This window comes from Phasianus colchicus, chromosome Z (assembly GCF_987193195.1).
Source record: "Phasianus colchicus chromosome Z, bPhaCol1.hap1.1, whole genome shotgun sequence".
Classification (NCBI taxonomy): domain Eukaryota; kingdom Metazoa; phylum Chordata; class Aves; order Galliformes; family Phasianidae; genus Phasianus; species Phasianus colchicus.
In genome coordinates, this window is record NC_143476.1 from 72,765,247 (window position 1) to 72,789,179 (window position 23,933).

The 23,933-nt window shown below is 38.8% G+C and overlaps 1 protein-coding gene across 7 annotated transcripts in view; it reads right to left on the reverse strand.

The window, feature by feature from the left end:
• Nucleotides 1-23,933, reverse strand: part of ZSWIM6 (zinc finger SWIM-type containing 6) — a 112,115-nt gene that overhangs the window by 38,402 nt on the left and 49,780 nt on the right. For 6 of the 7 annotated variants that reach the window (XM_090132397.1, XM_031605447.2, XM_090132402.1 and 3 more), the window contains 3 exons: nt 12,366-12,722; nt 3,675-3,823; nt 3,014-3,164 (listed from right to left, as the gene is read on the reverse strand). In XM_090132397.1, the coding sequence (XP_089988523.1) occupies nt 3,014-3,164; nt 3,675-3,823; nt 12,366-12,722 (657 nt within the window). Of the gene's footprint in view, nt 1-3,013; nt 3,165-3,674; nt 3,824-12,365; nt 12,723-20,299; nt 20,802-23,933 lie in introns of those variants that run through there. The other variant, XM_090132398.1, reaches the window with a different exon arrangement.

Consider the following 23,933-nt stretch of genomic DNA (forward strand, 5'->3'; position numbering starts at 1 on the left):
GCTGAAGGTTGCACTGTGGTTTTCTGGGAGTGGCAAGTGTAATTCTGATCAAATAGAAGTAATCAATTACATTAATTTAAAATATTGTTTATTTGATGCTGCAAACAGAGAGATTCCACTTCTTCCACCTTCAGACAGGTGTTATCAAGAAGAAGATGACCATACGACACTGAATAAACAAGAGGAGCTGCTAAGAAAATTTAACAAAATCTTTTACATTTACTGGCAGTATGTGTTAAGAATGCTACAGGTAACAGATGGAGAGCTCACTTCTGTCTTTCCACAACCTACCAGCTCAATTCACATATGCAATGAAACATGAGAATCTCCAGCCCTCAGCATGATGTATTATGATTTTTGCTACATTTATGTTTAGTTAAGCACATGTTGGCAAAAAGCACTATTCCCAAAGCATCATAAAAATGCCATGCTACAATGGTTGTTACACTTAAGGCAAAGTAGTTACCACAGAATCACAGAATTGTAGGGGTTGGAAGGGACCTCTAGAGATCATTTAGTCCAACCCCCCCGCAAAGCAGGCTCCCTACAGGAGGCTGCACAGGTAGGCGTCTAGGTGGGTCTTGAATATTTCCAGAGAAGGAGGATCTACAATTTACCTGGGCAGGCTGTTCCAGTGTTCTGTCACCCTCACTGTGAAAAAGTTCCTTTGCATGTTGGTGCAGAACTTCCTGTGCTTCAGTTTATGGCTGTTTCCCCTTGTCCTGTCCCCACAAACCACTGAAAAGAGGTTGGTGATGTCCCTTTGACTCTCACACTTAAAATATTTATAAACATTAATAAGATTCCTTCCCAGTCTTCTTTTCTCAAGGCTAACTAGACCCAGGTCATCCAGCCTTTCCTCATAGGGGAGATGCTCCAGGCCCTTTATCATCTTCATGGCCCTCTGCTGGACTCTTTCCAGCAGATCCCTGCCCAGAACTGGATACAGCACTCCAGGGGAGGCCTGACCAGGGCAGAGTAGAGGGAAAGAATCACTTCCATTGACTTCCATTGACCACGCTCCTTCTAATGCACACCCGGATCCTACTGGCCTTCTTGGCCACCAGAGCACAACATTGCTGGCTCATGGCCAACTTGTCATCCACCAGGACCCCCATGTCCTTCTCCACAGAGCTCTTATCCAGCAGGTCTTGTCCTAGCCTGTACTGATACTTGTGGTTATTCTTTCCCATGTGCAAGATCTGCATTTGCTTTTGTTAAATCTCATCTGGTTTCTTGCTCCCCAGCTCTCCAGTCTGTCTGGGTCTTGTTGAATGGCAGCACAGCCTTCATGTGTGTCAGCCACTCCTCCCAGTTTTCTATCATCAGCACATTTGCGGAAGGTGATCACTACCCCTTCATCAAGGTTGTCAATGAAGACATTGAACAAGACTGGACCCAGCACTGACCCCTGGGGAACACCACTAGTCACAGGTCTCCAAATGGATGAGTGTTATATCAACATTCACTCTAGTAAAATTTTACCTGCTATGATAAATAAGGTTTTTCACCACAGAAATCTATAATCTCAGCTAGACAAGCCAGTCTTTATTAGCCTAATGCTTCATTTAGAATAAACATTATTTATGCTAATATTTCATCTAGTCTCAGACCCACTAGACAACATGAAATCAATCATGGTCATTTATAACCTTTATAAGAAGGAAAAGTTATGTTGACTTTTCCCTTCTAAAAGAAGGAATTATTCTTACTTTCATTTATTTCTACTTCATCTTACTTCATTTAGCTTTGTTTTGCACCCCTTAAACATATCAAGACCATTTTGAGTTTTGGCTCCATTTTCCACAGTGTTTACATATAGTCTCATGAGGCATTGTTTGTAAGTTATTATATATATGCATCTTTCATGCCACGTGAGTCAGAAATTGGTCAGAATGCATCTCAAGACAGGCTCCTCCAAGTCTAGACTTGAAGTGTCTTTCCAGATTCAGTGAAAGCACAGGTAACTACTAAGATTTCCACAAACCACAATGCAATTTCATCTTGCCTGTGCATCTTCAACTTGCCTTCAGAAAGCCTCCAAGACAGCAATTAAACCGTACTGCAGCTAAGATATACCATATGAATCTTTTCAACACTCAATGAATCATCTTTTAGATAAACAAATCAGATTTACTATCATTTAAAAAAATCCAAGTCATTTATCACTGTTACATTTTGTGTGTCTATAATACCCACTTGATAATAGTTTGTTCCAGTGCCTTACACTCAATGAATACAACGCCGGTAGTTACTAAGTATTTTTGTTTTCCACTTGCTTACCTTCCTTTACAATCTTGGTGACATCTACCTTCAAGCTGTTTCTAGTTTTCCTTCCCTACCACAAATTCCTGTATGTTGAGAACTTCTCAAACTGTTACAAAGACTTCAAAACTGCATCAGCAAGTTTCTGAAACCATTTAGACTAAGTGCCTTCAGACTTTACTAGGTTAGGTATTTCTTGTCCACATCAGCCTGCATTCCTCTCTCTGCTGTACAAGTCACGTATCTGGTCACAACTGACCTTTTCTGTAGAGCAGTGTTAACTGTTTCAGCCCTCCGTTATGTGATCTCCTTCCCAGATACGTAACGGACTTCTTTCCTTTGCTGCAATCTTCTCACACTCTTAATGAATCTCCCCCTTTTGTTTTCTCTTTCTCTCTACTTTTGAAATGATCTCTTCCTTAACCTATCCAGATCACCACTATTGGTTTATATACCTACCCTAAGCTGTCTACATTTTCACTCCTTGCTTCATTTCTTTAGATTCTCAAGTTACTTACTTACTACTTATTGCAATCATAATTATTTCATACCATGCCTCGTCCTTCAACCACACTGTCTAATACAGTAGATCAGAAATTCAACTTCACCCAACCCTAACTGAACAAGCAAAGCTGCATAAAACTAACTTCTTTTACCTAGGACAACAACATCTTCCCTCCACCCCCAAACACATAATTGTTTCATTGTACATATAAACAGCAAATGATTTTGAAGTCTGTGCATTTACCCAGTTCATCCCAGAGCTGCCTATACTTGTCAGTCATTGTAGTTCCTTGTTGTCTCCAAAGTGCCAAACGAGGGTCAGCCATGAACTGCTCCGTTATCAATGTCAACATGCGAGCTCCATTTGAATCTCTCATCTTAAGCATCTCTCGCACCTAAGAAATGAACCTTTTAATACAAACTTGAAAAAAAAGTTCCATCACAGTGCAGACAGCATTTCACTGTTAAAACATTCCATTGCTGTTAAATAATAAAATATATATGAAATGACATTCTTAAGTGAAAACAATAGTCGTCTTTCTCATTTTTAACTATTTGATTTCAATATCCCTATGCAATTCTGCAAAAGCTTCTTCCACAAGTAATCTATACATGTATTATGCAATTTGCTGCCAAACTATCAGTTCTAAGGCTTCCCCAACATTTTAAGGTAGGGAAAGAAGAGAACAACAAAGATGCAAATTGTTGAAATGTTACTTCATATCCTTAGTTTGATTTTGAAACATGAGACTGTGGCCCATTTTCAACAGCTCATGATTAACTTATCACATTCTTAAGGCTTTATATTTAGAACAACAGAACTTGGAGTAAGACACTAACAAGTACAATCTGGCTAGAGGGATGAGAGGAGAGAAAGAAAGGAAACTTTAAGACATTCAACACACCTTTGCAAAAAGCAAATTGAGCTGCTTCCCTGATCCATGGTATCCACCCTGTGAGAGGAAGAGTTTAACTTGTTCTTGGACCTGTTCCTCATCCAAATGCCAGCAGTTTTCATCATCTATGCTAGCACCTGCTGTGGGGTCAGGAGCACCTGCAAACAGCAAGAAAAGAAATTATGTTGTAGATAAAGATGAAAGGTTCATGAGTCCAAAGGAGAGAAGTACTGCAAAGGTTTATGGTTTCGTGTTTTTTCCTACTTTGAACATGCTGGCTTCAATCTAAGCATTCTTTAAAATAGATTTTAAATTATCTCCTCAATAGTCTTAAGCATTTAGTGGGAAAGAAATGATAGCCTATCAAATGCTATTTAAATAAGCAGTATTTTATAATAAAACATTAAAATAAAAATGAGGCTTTTCCTCTCATCTCAATAGGTATACTAGAATGCTTTTACAAAGAAAATTACACTTTGTGTAGCACTTCTACTACTGCGCTGTTAAAACACTCTCCCCAAAGCATGTGTAATTCTTGTATCTTCTGCAATCTTACTCATGTTTAAGTGACTACTAGTGAGCACTGCTACAGATGAACATGAGGAAAGTAATCACCTCAGTGTCTCTGAGCTGTGATGACTCTGCAAAGCCAAACAAAGAATAAAAAAAACCCCAAATAAATCCAAAGTCTTAAAGCACTGAAGGCACATCCAGCATAAAAATACTTTAATGCTCATGCTTCTGAATGAGAATTTTAATGCAGACAGTGTTATCAGCACAGAATGAATTCAAGTGAATTAGACTAGTGCAAACTGTAATAACTGCGATTTACATCAGGATGCACTTTGGCCAAAGGTTGTTCTAATCCAAATTTTATAGTTAAGATAAGTGATTTTCCACTGGTGGCCTTTTCTGAAGGCTAAAGATTTAACTAAAACAAGTTCTTGCATCATTGAGAAATCTACATATTTCTGAATAAACCCATCCTTCCACGGGAATTTTTTAAAAGATATTTAAAGCGAGAAATTTGAAATGCACTTATCTAGACTGTCAAGGTTGTGTGTCACTATACCAGATGCAAAGTATTTTAAGCATGCCCAAGACTCAACTAACATTTTCATGTTGAGCTTGTCACTACTGTGGAATATATACCTCTGCTGGTTTTTAAGATGTTAGAAACTCAATCACATTACACAATCTACCACCTTTAAATTGCAGTCCATAATGTCTCTGTAGCCAATGCTAAATGAAGAATGTTGGAGGAAGTGAAAACTACACAGTCACATTTGTAAAAGCTCACTTTCGAACAAGTCCTGAGAACTCGAAACATAAAGCCATCTATAACTCTTCAAATGAACATGAATTAAACATTGATTCTGTTGACTTAAGCCTTCATTTCACATTTGCAGCTGTGCCACGCAGGTGAAGCTTTCCAGCAGTTGCAGTGAATGGTAGGATCTTTATTTAGTGAAAACACAACAGAAAGATTTAAAAGGTCAGAGGGATGTGTTGTCTTCTAGCTGCTGAGAGTTTTAAAAAAATCTTTCAGTTCAGCAACTTCCTAAACTGTCTCCAACTTCAGAACCTACCACTAGGAGTGCAGCACTGCCGTCCTTACAGATGTATACTTAGATTAATAAGAAATTGCATCTTTGAAGGTGTGAAAGAATTATCTTGCCTTCCACTGGAAACGTAAGATTGCCTCAGAAGACAGAAATTAAGCCCAAAACAGTACAATAAAACAAAAAAATTAAGAACTTCTGTAAGTGCTTATATTTTTCTGTGCTAGTTTCACTGGGCTTTCAGTTCAGTCAGCAACATGACACACCTGCTGATAAGTCTTCAGTTGTAAAGACTGAGATAAAAAGTGAAATCAAGTCACAGGAGAATGAGCAGGGTGGCTGTTGCACAGACCCATGTCTGTAGTATCACCTTGCAAACAGTTTAAATATTTCATTGCTCTAAAATGCAGAGAAAAAGATCTGTGAAATTTAATTAAATAAAAACACTGATACATAAAACATATGTATCCCTTAGTTGAGCAGAGATTTGTCTTTAAACAGTCTTGGTATAGCTACTTTTAAATTGTATTAAAAATAGCTCAAGATTCCGCAGCTAAGCTTCCCTATTTAGGGAAAAAAAAACAAAATTCTTTCCATAGCTGTTTACATTTTATCAGAAGCTCATCAGTCAGCATGTGCTGCAAGGTTACATTTCATTGCAGCTACCAGAGATGCTTTAACAACAGGGCTCCTCCCCAGCAACCAGGATGTCTGCTGCCCAGGCCCATGGCTGTGCTCCCACCCGGGTCCTTTCTCCCAGCAAGATCCCAAATTTACTTTCACTGGGGACTTACTTACATTGTATTACACTGATACCAGCACTATTTCTTATGCCAATGAGTTAGACTACTGTAAAAGCTGAAGTTGTCACACAGAGTCTGAACTTTGAGACAGTATTCAATTAAGTACTATAGTCACTTCTGATTTGGAGCTATTTGCCTCAAGACAAGGCTACAATCAGGATGATAAAGATTTTTTGAAGTCAGGCTGTATAAGGAAATGTCAATGTATGTTTAACTGATACCAGCAAGGGCTGTAGTTCACTGACTCTTCCAAAGCGCTGGCAGCCATCATCAGGAGCCACAGGCTAACAAGGCACGGAGACAGTGTGCACATCTGGGGCAAGCCCAGACCCTGTCAGAATCACAGAAGGGTTTGAAAGGACCTCAGGAGATCATCGAGTCCAACTCCCTACTAAAGCAGGTATCCTACAGTAGGTCACATAGGCAGGTGTCCTGCTGGATCCTGAATATCTTCATAGAAGGAGACACCACAGTCTCTCTGGGCAACCTGCTGCAGTGCTTCATCACCCTTACCAAAAAGAAGTTGTTCTGTGTGTTAGTATGAAACTTCCAATGTTCAGATTTTAGGTAATTTTTCCTTGTCTTATTGCTGCGCAGCACTGAGAAGAGCCTTGCCTCCCACCTCCCTTCAGACACTTATAAACATTTATCAGATCCCCTCTCAGTCTTCCTTTCTCCAGGCTAAGCAAACCCAGGCTACTCAGCCTTTCCTCATACTGGAGATACTCCAAGCCCTTAATCATCTTTGCGGCCCTTCACTGGACTGCTGGATCCCTTGTCTTTTTTGAACTGGGGTCATTCTCCACAGAGCTCCGTCCTCTCCAGCAGGTCATCCCCTAACCTCTACTGATCCGTGCATCCTGACATCACTGCCAGGGAATCCTCTGCTCTCACTGCTCGCGTTGCTGGTTTTCAGGCCCGCAGACTACTATCTCCATGTCTCTCAACCAGATGTTTTCTGAGACTCTTGTGTTAATATGCACTAAGGTGAACAATCACTAACTGAGCCTTTCTTCTGTTCACACACACATCACTTTTGAACAACAGACTTCCTAAACTGCAACTTCTCTTTTGAAGACATGGGGCCAGGCTATAGAGGAGAAGCTATTTAAACGAGCAATAAGATTTCAGAGGGCACTGCCTTAGATGCTGATAAATAGTGTCTTAACAGTAACCGGCAAAGAGTGCCAAGCTCTGAACATTTGGTCCCAAGGCAGCAGGTTGGCTCCAGCAGCAGCACGGCCCTGGACTGGCACCTCAAGGCTTTGACCAAAGTAGGCCCGGAGCCAGGCAGTCTGAATGTCATCTCTGCAACACAGCTTGGTACTAAGAGCAAATCCCTTTCCCCACTTATAAACTGGGGATAAATATTACTTACATGCTTTAGAGGGGTGTCATGAGAATAAATTAGCTCACATTTGAACTATAAAAGTGAAAAGCACTGTATAATTATACTAAATACTAAAACCTGTAATTAAACTCTGTCAGTTTATAGACACTTGCATATTAAATCTTCCCCCCTTCAACCTCTGGCTTTGTTAACTTCTGTCACGACTAGTCTTTGAAATAGGTTTTATGTCATGTACATAGAAACAGTTAAATACAATAAATACAGTATTTGGCATATAGATACAGCTAGGCATTTACTCATGCTCTTTTACTAAAATTAAAACACACATATGATCTTAGCAATCCAAGTAGTACTGAAGCACAATTGTTTGTGACACTGAACACTGAAATGAAATTTGAAAACAGAGGTAGCAACCTTTCACATTTATTGTCATAACAGGCTTCAAGTTAAGCATAAACAACTTCCAAGCTCTAAGAAGAGGAAGCATTTAAAAAAATTAAACAGCGAGCATTTAAATAGCAATTCTGACTACAATTGCTTGCAAAATGAGCACCAACATTTAAGATCTGGCATTGGAAGCCTAGAGAATAAGGCCAAGCAGAACCAAAGCAAGGAACATTAACTAAAATAGGCTGAAATTAGTCTACATCACAAAATACTCAGGACCAGATCAGCAGCAAAATATGATTAAAATAAAAGAATGTAGTTTTTAAGGCCTGAAATGTTTTAACCTTCAATTTGAACTTCTCTCAATTACTCATCCATAGTCATGCTGAACTTTTTGAAGTTCACATCATAAAAGTCTTCTGAATTTAAGTATACAAATGAACAGTAGATCAGTTCAATGTCATTTACATCCCATGCAGTGTTAGGAGAAGATACGGAAAATAACAACAACTAAGAAGTACCGTTTACTGAGTAGTACACAAAGACACAATGGTCCCAATTAGAAAACAAGTTCACTGTACACTGATTTGCAACAAAACAGCAATTGATTTTATAAAACTAGCATGCTTACAACTATTCCAAATAATAATTACATAAAACAAAAGATCATGAAAGTAGTAATTCAAGAGTACTGGTATGCCTTTAATTTTCCCAAATGATTCAAAGTTAAAATAGAAGTCACTTCATCTGGTCCTTAACATCAGAACTTTTGGACAGAATACAACACCTGTTAAGCAGAGCACAGCATCAAAGAAAAAGAGCAACTGCAGCAAAGCAGCAAGTGCTAATAACAGAAAAGGTAAAAACAGCACACACTGTAGTGAGTTACTGAGGTAAGTTAATTACACTCCCCTCTCTCAAAAAATTCACCTTCCAAAAACTTCTTCCCATTCCATATGGGCAGCAAAATGCTGTAACTTATCGGCTGACAATTCCTAACCTCTACTGCTAAAATCCTAGTCTCACAAATGCGACACAGCAGTAAGTTTCAAAGTCTGCTTGCATATGGCAGAGAAAAACTTAATTATTAGTCTAGACTAGCATGCACTGTTTCTATTGCCCCTTTATTTTTATGTTCCATATCTCAGAAGAAAAACTAACCATTTATTTTCTGTATAAGTTCTATTTTAATGTATAGCAAATGTGTAAAATCCTTTCCTGAAAATGTAAATTTAATAAAAAACATTATCTTTATTTCCTAGTTACTAAACCTTCATTTCAGTTTACATTAGACTACTTTATTTACCACTGCTTGGGTTTCTGAGATTTGCCTAGTTTTGACTAGCTTTTTGTTACTTCCTTCCCGTTATTTGGATCACCACATAATTCTAAGAATAAACACTGGAGCATATTTACCTACCTTGAAAGAAAACTGCTCGTTATTTCCTATATTCCTCTCTTGCTACTAGATTCTCAATTTTGTTGGTTTAAGCAGGCTCATATGAAAGAGTCTCTCTTTTTAAAATACAGTTTACCTTCTTCAATAATAAATATTTCCTTTTTCACTTTTAGGGAACTCTAATAGATTGGAAATACACTGCATTCTGTTGTTCAGCCCTACCCTACATTACCCACTAATAACTACAGGAGGCATAGAAAATGATACTCAGCTTTCTATCCCCATGCTTCTTAGACTATCTTCCTATTCCTTCCTGGGGTGAGGCTCAGTCAGGAAACAAGAGAGAATACAACCACTTGCATCAGCTGAGAGTCTAAAAAAGGACTCATCCCTTCACAGACTGTGCCATTAGTATAAGCTACTCCACTAGCTTCCCCCAGTGACCTCCTACATAAGGAAAGTGGCCAAAACCATCTAAAACCTGGCCAAAATCATCAAATTCTGCACAAGACAGAATTCTGAGCAAACAAACAATTATCCAATTTGCCTTTTGTGGAAGGAAAGCACTCTGCAGTTATTCCATCTCCCAAGGCAGCTCATAAGCAAATCAAGAGAAATGCTGTGGTCAGAGCTCTTCAAAGCCCTAGATGTTGATTATTTAACAGTGATATTAAAGACAGCTGATTTCTTTTGCCTACCTCTGAACTATGAAAAACAGAACTAGCACACCATGAGGAGAAAAAAAAAGTTTCAGACAAAGAAGCTCTGAAATTCAAATACCACTCAGGTAACGTCTAAGAACATCTCATATAGACCCAGGATGGACTTTTAATTAAAGTTGTTCCTGGGGTCTCTCCACCAGGTCAGGTGTTCCATTACTTTCATAAGCAAGCTTTTGCAAGTTTTTCCTCTAACCTACCTGTGCCTCCAAGCAGCATTCAATAATAACTCTGCTTCAAACAATAGTTTAGAAAGATTAAACTCTTCTAAGAGAGGTCTACAAGACAATTTGTGTCACAAATTGAACATCTTCAGTGCTGGAGTTATCATCATTTGAGACCATTCCCTCTAGTCCTATCTCTAGTTACATGGGAGAAGACGCCAACTTCCACTTCACTGCAACATCCCTTCAGGTAGAGCCTCCTTTTCTCCAGACTAAATAATACAAATTCCCTCAGCCACTATTTGTAAGGCCTGTGCTCCAGAACCCTCACAGCTTCGTTGCCCTTCTGTGTGCATGCCCGAGAGCTTCAATGGTTTTCTTGTTGAGAGGGGCCCCAAACTGAACACAGTACTCAAAGTGCAGCCTCACCAGGGCTGAGTACAGACAGATGGTCACTTCCCTGCTCCTGCTGACAGCGCTACTTCTGAAACAAGTCAGCATGCCTTTGGCTCTCTTGGCCACCTGGGCACACTGCTGGCTCATGTTCATCTGAGCATCAACAAACACCCCCAGGTCCATTTCTTCCACACAGTCTTCCAGCCTCTCTATCCCAAGCCTGTGGCGTTGCCTGGGGTTGTTGTGGCCTATGTGCAGAACCCAGCTCTTGTTGAACTTCATCCCACTGGCCTCAGCGTAACTCTCCAGCCTGTGCAGATCCTTCTATAGGGCCTTCTTTCCCCTATATAATTACAGACTTGAAGCAGATTAAGCTTAAGCACCATGTAATAGCTTTTTGGTTGTTCCTCATCCTACTATAGCCACAGCACAGCTAATAGAGCCATCACCTGTCTTTCCTTTCCCCAAGCCTGCTTTCACCTTTTCTGATAACCTATTTTAAGTCTTCTTGGCACCATGCACATATACACTACAATTCTTTTTTTTCCCTGTATTCCTTATGTTCAGTTCAGACTATTATCAGCTCTCACGCTATGCATGCCTTCAGTTTATAACATCAGAGCATCTTTCTTTATTCCTTAATGTCCTGCACCTGCTTTAGTTTACCTTTCTTTTCACCACCACCAGGCAGCTCTGCTGAACGCCTTCCGATTCTCTCCCACGACAACCAAAACAATAGCCTTCCCTCTGGTCACATCCAGAGCCCCCCAAATCAAAACAAAGAACACTCCAGCAATTTACACTGAAGCACCACTTACTTGAGCCTGCCAGGGTCACTGGAGCCAAAGGAAAGAGTCTAGACTGTAGATGAGACATGTAATCACAGACCTATTTGTTTTGTTCCTCCTTCACTGCATATAGCAAATATGTGTTTTTCTTTCTCTAATGTTAAGGTAACTTTATTGCACTGGTATTGCAAATTCTTTGCAACAGCAGTCATCTCTCTTCACTACCTAGCACACAAGAACTGTTCCTGTCAAAGAACAAACAAACAAAAATGTATTTAGATAATCTCATGAATTATGAACCTATTCTTCCCTCAGAACTGCACTCAAGCTTACAGTAATTGTCACAATATATGACATTTCAGTGCTACTGTCCTTGTAGGAACACAAGACTGTAATAAAATAGTTGGGTCAATTCAAGCCCACAACAGCTCACGACTGCCCACATAAGAGCAACCTCACACCCAGCACCCTTTAAAAAACCTAAAATGGTTCACTACAAGAAATCAGAAGCCATTAAAGCAAAGTGCAGCAGGAAGAACAGAAAAGAGACCTTTGTTTACCTACAAAGGTTACTTTGTAGGATGTAGGCTCATGCAACAGTACCAAAAAAAAAAAAAAAAAAGGCATGGAAATATATCATATTTTTCCTGACCTCATATAGAAACAAAATCTAAAAGGATAATAAAACCATTTAATGTATGAAAAAGGATCAGTAAAACCTATCTGCTTTTATGCTTTGCCATGAAAACAAAATTACACAATCAAAATATCAAAAGATGAGTTTAAAAAGAACAGAGTAACAAAAGACATAAGTTGCTCAAAGAACCAAATTACCAACTGAGTTCACAAAGAGCAGTCACATTCTTCATAGAAGGAAAATTTAACTGTGAAGTAGATCAGATCATGTATAAACAGCACTGAAGAGATCAACCTCATCGCTCACGAATTCTCCCTCCCCAAAAGTTTTACTTTCCAAGCATACTGAAAGTGCAAAATTATCCTTTGTATAGATCACAGAACCACAGAAGAACTCAAGATGTAAAGCACCTCAGGAGGTCATACTTCTAAATGCCATGAAGCTTAAAATCAACAAGGGAATGAGGCAAATGGAAGAACAAGCATCGAACTTACCATGGACTTGATTGATTTCTGAATTCTGAGAAAGAATTTCATCTGCTAACTTTTGAGCAGTTGGCAAAACTTCTGTATGGTGCACTGTGATCAAATACTGTACAAATTTTTGTAGTTGGTCTCTGTTCATTTGAAAGAGCGTCTCTGAAATGGGAAGATGCAGTTTGACCTGATCTGGCTTGCGGATCCGGTATAAAGAAAGTGCCACAACGTGGGCACAATAAAATATGTCCTTGTTTCCACAGCTGCAGGTCACTGAGGTAATCTTGCAACGATCAAAGCTGATAGCTACATTGCAAACAGTTTCTGGCTCCGATTGCATTGCAGGCTCTGTCACTGTGCCACTCAAGTGGAAACCTGTGCAGGAAAAGAAAGAGAGCTTATGTTGATAAGAAAAATACTATAATATCATTATCAATTAAATTTGTTAAAGAAGTTTAAAAATACATACTTCTTATAAATGATGCATCTTAAATAACTTGGATTTAATTACAAATATGATGAACCCTTTCATACATACATAGCCTTTCCATCTATAACAAAACCAAAGGAAGTGAGTTTATAAGCCCCCTTTGCCTTTCCATCACAGCATACATAAAAGCTCAATAGTCAAGCATTTATTCAGTAACTGACAGCTGCACAAGCAGAGCTGCATCCAGTTAAGATCAATGTAAAACTTCCAGCAGCTCAGCAAGTTGGAAGCGATTTTCCAAACGTTATCCTAGGGAGATCACACCTATCAGATTTAACCATTCTCTCAATAAGCAAGAGGGAAGTAGTGCACTCTAGTGGCATGAACCATGGTTCTAATCTCCACTGCCATAGTTTTGTTGACACAAGTCACTTAAGCTGCTTTCACCACTCCCACAACTACAGCTGTGCTAACGTTCACTTTCACACAAGTGATCTAGTAAAGCAGATATGGTTGCATAGCTCTTTGTAGATGGAAACTGCAGCAGTTTTCCATGCACAGAACATAAGAATTATAGTACTGAACAAGATGAGCAAGCAACACTTCAGAAATTTGCTTTATGACTCTGTTTTCCATACAGCATGATGAAGTGCAAGGCAAAAGAGCAGGGTTTTTGTATATTGTAAGGTTAGGGTAGATAACAAGAAAGATGTTCATTTCAGTAAAGATAGCACTGCTCAACAAAGAACCCTACTGAACCACGGTCTGAGACACTGTCCTCTGAAGATCAGATCCAAACTCACCCCTGCATTAACAAACAAAATCTCGCTCTCAATTTCTCATTAAATAGCAGAATTTGGTTGTTTTTCATGGATTTTGCATAGGCATGACATTAATCCTGGCTCAAGCATTAAGTCAGAGGTATGGATACAGATAAAGGCAACTAAATTTCATATACTGGATCAGTATTAAACTTTAACAGTATATATAAAATCTAAAACAATCACTAGAAGTGTTACACATTAACTATTTATATAAATAATTAGCTATATTATATAAATAATATAAAACCACACCACAAAAGTCCAAATGATTTAGTTTTGTGAAACAGAAGGATATGCTTTGCAGAAAGTAGTCTGCAACAAAAATTAAGTGGAAAAAAAAATAGTTTGCTTTGTAGTCCACATCTCCAACAATTTTAGGAAAAAAAAAAAACACAACTCTTTCAGCTACAGGAAACAAGAAAATTTCTCATTTTTCCCATTTGTTCATTTTGCATGTTTCAGAGCAGGCTGTGCAGTCAGCATTACTGTTAAGATTATATTGGGCTGCAGGACTCTGATACTCTGCCTTGAAGAAGATCACATGCACACATGAACCCAGACTTTGCACAAGGCTGTTTACTAGTCAGAGTGGCTGGGATTGAAACTGAAGAGGTAAGTGTGCTGTAAAGTGCACTGAGAGGAAGGGGGAGGAGGCTGAACAAGCCACAGCATTCCCGTGTTGCTCTCAGCTCCACTCAGTATTTGCAAAGAGAAGGGGAGCAGAACTGTCCCGTAAAATGTGAGGTCCTCCGCTCTTCCCTTTTGTTTCTAAGTATTAAGGACACACTTCCATAACTGCCCCCTCAGAAAAGAAATAGAGCCAGCTGTTTACTCCAGGTTAATACCCAATATGAGAAAGTTGGATCAGTGGTCTAAAAAAAAAAAAAAAAAAAAAATCAAACAAAAAACTGTATAGGAGAACTTTCTTTTAATATCAGCTTCCTGATAGATTAGGGTTAGGGTAGTATGGTTAGGTTGCAGTTGGACTTTATGATCTTTGAGGTCTTTTCCATCCTGAGCAATTCTATGACTCTGTGATTCTATAACTCCTACGAAGCACTTATCAATTGTTGTGAGCTAAAAAAAAGCGTAACATTGGAACACTGCAAGGGCTTGATCCCACTTCTTCCAGCTCTCAATACAAAGATGAACTATTAATTTCTGTAGAAAATCTTTTATTGTCTCTTTTCCTATGAAACCAAACAAAAAAACATGCCCAACCAGCTACTAATTAAATGTCGAAAACTTAGAAGTGGTAAAGTATTGAGAAGGTTAAAGCCCTCCTGGAACATCTCCAGACAGTGTTAACAACAGAACTAACTGCCTCTAAGTCCCTACTCCTGTTCAGACAAGTTTTGTTCCCCGCTCTCCTCCCCCTTCCCTGGCAATTTTCTGAGAATTCACATTACAAGCAGCAACATTTATAAACACAGATCCTGATCTGAACAGTGACAGCACTAACACAGCCAAGTCACCAGACCTACGCTTCTCACCTTACCTAGAATTTAAACAGAAATATCAGCTGTCCTGGCACTCCAAAACACAGCAGATCTGCATTAACTGCACTGTACTGATGTACTATGCTGGGCAACTACAAAGCAGTTTTCTTTTTTTTTAAACAGTCAAACAGAAAAAGAAGGTAGTTGTCACTAGTAAATACAACCTTTGAAAACATTTCAACATGCCAGAGAAGACAGATCAGGAAATTTTGATTCAGAAGACCTGGTAGGGCTGTTGTAATTGGACAAGGAAGGCTGTTCCCCTCCTGTAGACAGTCTCTTAATCTATAGTCATTCAGCAAACTCTGGACAAGAAAGTTTGTAGTGAGTAGGAAACTGATGCACTGTGCCCCACTAAAAAGCTTTTCTCAGCAGCAATTTGTAGGCTGCCAGCAGGAGAGATCTTAGATGCTTCCTGCTGAAGGCAAAGGGAATCACTCACTCTTTTGAGATTGGAAGGTACTGACATTTCTTCAGTTTCTCCTGTTTCAATTTGCACATCTTCACTCCAACAGGTATTTATTTCCCTTCAAAGAGGATTCCTCTTTTAGTCAAAGTTACGACTTCTGTGAGAAATATTTACCCATTCCAAACTGCATACAAAAACAAACCACCAAGAACTCTAGTGCTTCACCTTGAAAATAAATAGCTCATTCATTGTGATCTAAAGGCAACAAAAGAGTGTCAGACAGAAGAGCGAGTTCACTACAGAAGCTATTTATAGAGCACACATTTCACCTTTTCCCTTCAGCACCAGCAGTTTGAGATTTGAGTTTTATTGTTTTCACAACAGCACATCACCAGTAATTCAAGCTCTACTGATATTTTCAATATGCAGAATATTTGCATTCTGGAAAAAAAAAAATGCATTTTCAAAATCAATGAGAGCACTAAAACAACATATCAAACGAAGCTCTTTCACAAATGAATTTTCCTTCTGTTGAACATTCACCACAATGATGATTTAACAGCCAAAAAACAGCTGTGGTACTTTTGGAAGGGGACTGTGCCAAAGCGCCATCGGGAGGAAAACATTAAGTTACTGATTTTTACAAAGCAATTTTTGCCAAAATCTGTTTGACAGAATCCTATCCACTAATTAAGAACTGTCTGGGACCACAAAACTCTAATAAACGAAAATTACATGGCAGTATTTGCCAGTAAGACTAAGCATCTTCAGATGCCCTTCTGAGTTTTGCCACAGAAAATAAACACTAAAATAAGACAAAGGAAGCTTCAAAACAACAGAGGAGAAGCAATATATGTAACACAGCAGTAGGCTGGCTTTTGGTTACTCAAATCAAAAGCAAATTTTGAAACAATTTTCAATATTTCAACAGGGCAAGCAGCAAATTTATTGCACTAAATAAGCAACATTAAGGTGATCTCAAATTTGTTATCTACTGTTACCCTGAGTTGCAAAGCATCTTTCACAGACTACCCCAAGTCCAAAGATGTATTCTAAAAGATACCAAGACAAGCAAGAACTATCAGAACAAGCTAAAAAAAATTTCAGTTGTGGTTAGGAAAATAAAACAAGAGTATAGCGAATGTATTTAAGTAGCTTTAAATAACTCAATCTAAACTCTTAAGAGTTGTTGGATTCTTCTAAGTCGTTTAGAGTTCAAAACTCTAAAATGGTGCTCTAGAAGGAGAAAAAAAGTAAACAAAAAACCCTTTAACACCATAGGAGCTGCGAGTCAGTCAATAGTAGGAAAAAAAAAAAAACAACCATAAACTTGCCCTGAAAAAGACTTCTGAATAATTCTTTTATCAAGGTTTTAGCTGCCTACTCATAACATGACATCAAAATAAACACGACTGGTTTAAAAAATAGCAGGCTGTTCTAATAAACATACAATTATACTGTAATAAAATTTGTGATAAAAAATTCCAAAGCAGTTTTGCATATATAAGAAATACAGCACCATTGCCAAGAATTCCAGCGATTAAAAAAAAACAACAAATACTAAGTTCACATTCACAATAGAAAGCTTTGATTTAAATGCAACCATGCATCACTACTGGGTATTGTTTATTCATGACAGAAAATAGAAAAATGTCTAATTTCAACTACAGAAACATCCTAAAACTTAAGAGTGACTGAGTAGCTTGCTGTCACATACTTTGAGCTTGCATACCTCAACCACTATGTATACATTGTGTTAAAATTAGGAACGGTGCTACTGACTCTATTTGGAAAATGGAAATGCTCCTTAATATTGATCCATTAACCATGTTTTCAAGAAGCTTGTAAGAGCCATCTATATATTTCCACTTAGCAAAACTGATGAGCTGTTCCATGCCCTGGAAAAGTGGAGTGAGAAAAGAGACTCTGCACAGAGTGACAGAAGAGCTGCTTCTGAGAACGGAGGGGCCTGGGCGAGCAAGACTCACACATGCGAGAAACCTCCCCTCTCATAACTTCTGTCTGCCAGAATCATATCTTCTTATCTTAACAGTCACTTACACCAACTTGCAGGCTTGCCAGCTAGGGTTTATTTATACTGCTACATTACTTGGCACACATAATCACTGTGTAGAGTGAAAAACAGCTCTGCTTCATCTTGCCTATCAAACAACAAGAAATGCTCATGGAAAGTGGTTCCCAACTTGCCCATTAGCTATTCTTTCATAATTGAGACCAGTGGTTTCTTTTTCTTTTCCCAAGACGAGCAGAAATATAAACCATGTTCATCTCATTCAAATTTTGTCTTTTTAAGAAGTGGTTTTCCTTTAAGACAGCTAAGTAGTATGTAACATTCAGTTGTCTAAACTCCAGAGCGCTCTAAACACAGATCATCAACACTCTGAAATCATTCTGAAGTCAAAACTTTGCATGCCACCACTCAGCCTGAAGCTAATGTTAGCAACCTATTTATAAACCAGAGAAACACTGATTTAAAATGGAAAATACCTACCCATAGTACCTCAAACATGTTGGCAGAACAGTATTGAGAAGCACAAAAAAGGATTAATTAAGATGTGCAATACTTAAGATGTTTACTATACGTAATGTATGCACAAGGGATAGAATAGCTTATATTTTGGGAGGATTGCCAACTAGAATGAACTTGGCTTTACCACTGCACTCTCACATTAACAGAGGACTGGCCACAACAACTGCCTGCATACTATGACTCACATTCATAAAGACAACTTTCAGGATCGGATATTCTGGGACCTCTGCATGCAAGGGCAGCATGGAAGCAGCAATAAATAACTCCACACACACACCGTGCTGACAACTTGCAAGTCCGTGACATCTGGCCTATGTCCAGGACTGCGTGTGCTGTAACCATGCCAGCACCAGTGACCCGAGCGGCCAGAGTTATTTCTCCTGATGCTGAGAACGCAACAGTTTATTTAAAGACAAAATTCCTCCAGGACTTCCTCTCACAGCCCAAACCTTTATGTCTCAGAGCCATTCAGCTCAGTGTGTTCATCAGACAAAGGACTCTGCTGATCTCTGAAGCTGAGCTATGTGACAGGTCCATGTCACATCTCTGCTGATCAAAAGCCAACACTTAATGCCATGGTCCAAGTAGGTCCACTAATGACTGTGGATGGGATGCATCCACCCAGGCCATTCTTCTCCAATTAGAAGAGGTCGTTCACACAGCAAATACCACAACAAAACAACCCCAGACCCACAAGCCTGCTCCTGTTCTAAGACCAACACCTACTGCAGTTCCTGTCTGGAAGAAGAGGCAAAGAACACAGCACTCTCTGCATAAGCATGGCCCCAAGAGTCACTTGTTCAGGGTGCCACCATCGTGCCTGTGGTTACAAGTCTTTCTCCCTCCCCACACAAAGCACATGACAATGTTCAGATCACAACTCTACACACACTGGAAATCACCTGCATCCCATATAATCATCCCTGGTTTAGCTATCTTCAGCATTACCTCTGCAGTCAAAAAACAAACAAAAAAAACCCAGCAAAGTATTGTTGTAAATATGAAATATTGTTAAACATACTCAAAAAAATCCAGACAGTAGTAACACAGAAGTCCATCTGTAGCACACTAATGCTGACTGCCACCTACAATGCTACAGTCCTCAAAGCAGCAGTCTTCGATTACAGGCTGAATTAAGTGCAAGGCATGCTTTGGAAGTATAGATGCTGACAGATGCCTGTCAGGTAGAGAAAACCTTTAAGACTCTGCACCAGAGGAAGTGACCCACTGTCATTGTCACTACTGCTGAAATGCACCACCTGTTGCCTCCCTGTGCTCACATCCACTGCTTAGTCTCCACAAACGTTCAGCAACTGACAATGAATGTCAGCTGGTGCCATTTTTTCTGCATGGAGGAATTAGTGACACACGTTTGCTCCATACACACTTCCATGTCAGACACTATTCTGTCAGACTGCCCCTCTGCTGCCATCTGTCACACCGCAACAACATGGAATGGAATATTGGTGGGAAGGTTCAATTTCCACTGCCATACCACCACATCCACCTCTGACACCACGGACCAACATAATAAAATAGGAAGCATTACTTTTGGAGTAGCCCTTGCCTATCTCACAGAGATCATGTCATGGCTACTAAAAAATTAAGAATGACAAAGAAATCAAAAGATTGGTAGAATGTGTGCCAGTTAACGATTTATGATTTATGATACATGGAATATGGTAAGCCTCAGATTCTGTGGGAGAAGCAAGAGGCTATCTGAACCATGGGAAGCAGGCTGGAACTATAATAGGTTAGTTCAGCAACAGTGTGAAGTGGTAGCCATAAAAACTACAGTCACTGACAAGAAACCTGAAGCGAATTTAAAATGAAGGAGAAGGAAGAGGGCAGTTAATCATCAAGAATAGCTAGAGATGGAGCTACTCTAACACAATTGTGCTTTTAACGCATCATGCTGTTCAGATAGTCCAGATAGTTAGAATGCACAAAGCTGTCTATAAGGTTGTAACAAAATAAAAGTAGTCATCCAGTAGGCTTAGGTTTACATCCAGCCACAAGAAAGACTGGAAACATAAGGTTAAGACATCCTAATAGTTATCTACAGATACCTCATGATAAGGAAACCTTTACTCCATGTCACAACAAACCGGTACTATTTGGTGGAAACGAAGGAAACCAGGATAATGCTGGTGAATGTCTCAGGCTCTATTTTTGCTATTTTCGCAAAGGGAACAGATTGAGACAGCAGGATGTGCAAACAGTCTGAAAGGATCCATACCCTGGGAATAGGCTTCGGAGACCAGGAACAACGGCTGATGACTACCAGTCTTCAGAGAACCTCCAGGAAAACATTCACTGCTAGCTTCTGGGGAGGAATTTGCTCCACAGTACTGGCAGAAACTGGCAGTAGCTGGCTTCCACTCCTGCAAGAAGCAGCAGTTGAGATCCATCTCCCATGGAGGTGCTGCATGTTTTACTGCTACTGTGTTATCATGTCATGGTATTCACAGGGAAAATTCACTATGGTGCAAGAATAAATATGGCGAATGGAAAGTGAATGCAAATGAAGAAAAGCAAAAGAAACAAACTCAAGATTAAACCCCCTGTTTTCATTAACATACCCTCAGAGCAACAAGCAAGAAATAGGCTGCTCTTATGTTCATGGAAGTAAATATTTGAGTCTATCAGCTGTATTAGGCAACTAGGAAGCTGTTTTGACTGTCAAATAGACACAATATGGTCCTTTTTTCTTTAAATTGCATCTTACATTCTTATTGCTAAGAGGATAATCTTTTTTTCATATTAAATGGCTACTACCCAAGGCTTACCCTCAGCTAAGAATTATTTGTCTCCGTGAAAAGGAAATACCAGAAATTAAATCTTAGACTGAAGAAAATTTCCAGGAAGATCTCTTTGTGTTGAAGGAAAAGAGGAAGAGGGGAAGCACTCGGCTTAAACTGATTTTTTGTTTTGAGGATTCCCTCTGTCAGACTGGCCTCAATTCTAGTCTCTCTCTTCAACCCGAATGGACTCTGGACAGAAACTTTCCTTGTTGTCCACACCACCATTTTACTAACATATTCACTACTTACTAACAATTCTACCTTTCCTTTGTTTGGGTTGCATAAACTGCAGTTTCAATTTCACTTCATCAGTTCATTCTTACAATGCCTCTGCATGGCCAAGATATGGCTTGGCTCTTAAAAATAGGTGTGAAAGCAGCACTAAGTCTTACAACGGATACAACTATTGAGTGGCTGAGTCTGGCTACTGCTGAAAAGCTCCAAATCTGAACTGTAGAGGAATTGTCTTGGTGGCTTTTTAAAGAAATGTAGTTGATGTCATAGAAAAGCACAGAGCTTAAATCAGAAAAGATGGGCAAACACAAGAAGGGAGGCTCTTTTAGAAATACATCCTGCTTGACTCATAACTGCTTTCTCATCCTCTTGATAAAGGATGATAAAGGTTTGATCAGACTCCCACTGTATTTAATGGGAAGTGGATAAAACCCTAGAAAGGAAGACTACAGTAATCACGGATGTAAACCTGGAAAGATATTTTTAAAAGATTAGAAATAGCTACTTCCTGTAATGAGTGTGTCTGGATTTCCATAACGATGAAAGTTTGGAAGCTTAAAGTTTGGGAAAACTGAGCACAGGATGTCTAAAACATAAGCATCCCACAATAAAAGGTATTTAGGTCATTCCAAGAACACAAAACATTTCACTGACAGAGCTACTTAAGATTGCACTCAAACAGCAAAGTTTAAGCTATGTAAAAGCACTAGCCTATATATTTCCAAAACTGCTTCCTCCAGGAAATAGTATACGTGGCCTAAGAGAGGAAATTACCACTCCCATTTCCATAACCAGTTGTGGAATAAATTCTATTGTTTAAAAAAAAAAAAAAAGAAAGAAAAAGAGCAAAGATCAACCGTATACTTGCATCAAATCAAAAATAGCATTCAAATTTCCAGCATGGGAGACCCTAAGGCTTTTCTTAATGGCCAAAATTTTTTCTTTCATTTGTGGAGTAAATATTCAGAAAAACTTAATTTTCAGCATTTACAACATTATTTTTTTGCTTTAATTTTATTTACAGCAAATGTTTGTCTTACAGCAAGACTCAGGATATTCACTAAAACCTGTTTATTCATAACCAAAATAGAAACAGAAGGAGAAAAAGAGGTTTTTAAGCATAGAAACAGCAGGCTTTATACAGGACCTCAGGAGGGGCTCAGCTGACATCACACTGTAAATTTTACAAGATTAATGATTTTAGCAACTTCTTTTGGTCATGAGCACATTGTGAGGGATGGCACGGTATTTCCTGGCAAAGCAGCAGAGAAAAGGACACTAAAACCATTATGTTGAAAGATCTCCAGGATGCAAGTCTAAAAACAACACTAACATCACAGATAAGCCGCCCCTGTACAGCTGCAACCAATGAGGGAAAAGCACGATTCTTTTTCTACATTTCCAGACCAAGTGCAGTGGAGCCTCAAATCCAGATTAAATCCTGGGGAACAATTGTAATAAAACATACAAAAAATAAAGCAACATGCAAAGGTCACCTATAGAATACATCAGAATACACTTGACAACACAGGCATCAAGCCTAAACTCACAAAAGTAGATGTATTATGTGCAGATAGGTTCTTGTAGTTCACAGTTTTTCCATACTGTTGCTAGGCTAAACCTTAATTCACTTCACACTGTTCAAATGATTATTCTGTGAAAATAAATGAAAATATAGGAAAAAAAAATCAAAATACAGAAACGGTTTACACACCCCACCAACAAAATGGGCTGTCATGACTTGACATACAGCTCCTCCATGAAGACTTGCACAAATTTTTTCCATACAGGGCATGACAAAGGAAGAGGTTTCAGATTTCTAAAGGTGCAGAAAATGCTGAGGATAAACTGCTTACTTGTCCCATTGTATTTATAAAAAACAAATATCTGTTTGTTCAATCAAAAATTACATAAGTTCCCAGGCAGCAGTTTCTTGGCATCTCTGATTTTTGGGAGTTCTTGAAATACATAAGGAATAGGTGTATAATGGTGGGGGAACCTGGTGAATGTTCTTTTTAACAGGGTGAACCAAATGATTGTGTCATACCAGCACATTCGGAGCACATGGCTGCTCCGAATTAATGTTTTCTTAAATATTAATAAATTAGGAGTTCACCTCTTCCTCTGAAGCCACATACTGATGTTACTTGAATGAATGAGGTATACCATCCTTCCTCGGCACAGCCGTGAAATTCAAGGAATATCTACATCTACCCTGCAGCACCCACGGGTTTAACAAGCAGTATTTAACACTCTATTAATCACATTCTACATAGTATTTTAGCACATATCGCTTTATCCAAGCCTCTTTTAATACCATATTTATCATGAATGATAAAATTAAATGTGATTATTCTTTTAAACTAGTGCCTCACAGACACAAAACTAAAACTTTCCAGCCAACATAACAGATGCAGCTAGTAAAAAGTTGGGAAAGGAAAGGGAAAACAGGAAAAAACAGAACTGCACATTCAAGGAAGCAAAAATTCCAGGATAAAGTAAAGAATAAAACAATGAAAGGAAGGACATACACAAACAAACACTCTAATTTGTCACTTGGATTTATTAAACAAGTTAATGGAATTTTGCATGCTGTGGTTTGGCCTCCTGACTGAGTTTTACAGTACACAAGGTGTTACACTGAGAACCCCAACAAAAAAAATACTTCTGGTAGCATTTTCATTTATAGTTATATTTATAGTTAAGTAGTCATATATATATATATATATATATATGACTATGACTATATATATATATATATTTAGTTATCACAGCGAGAAGCCAAGAAAGAACCTTAAAATGTTCCTTTTCCTTTGTTAAGCATAAATTACAAAA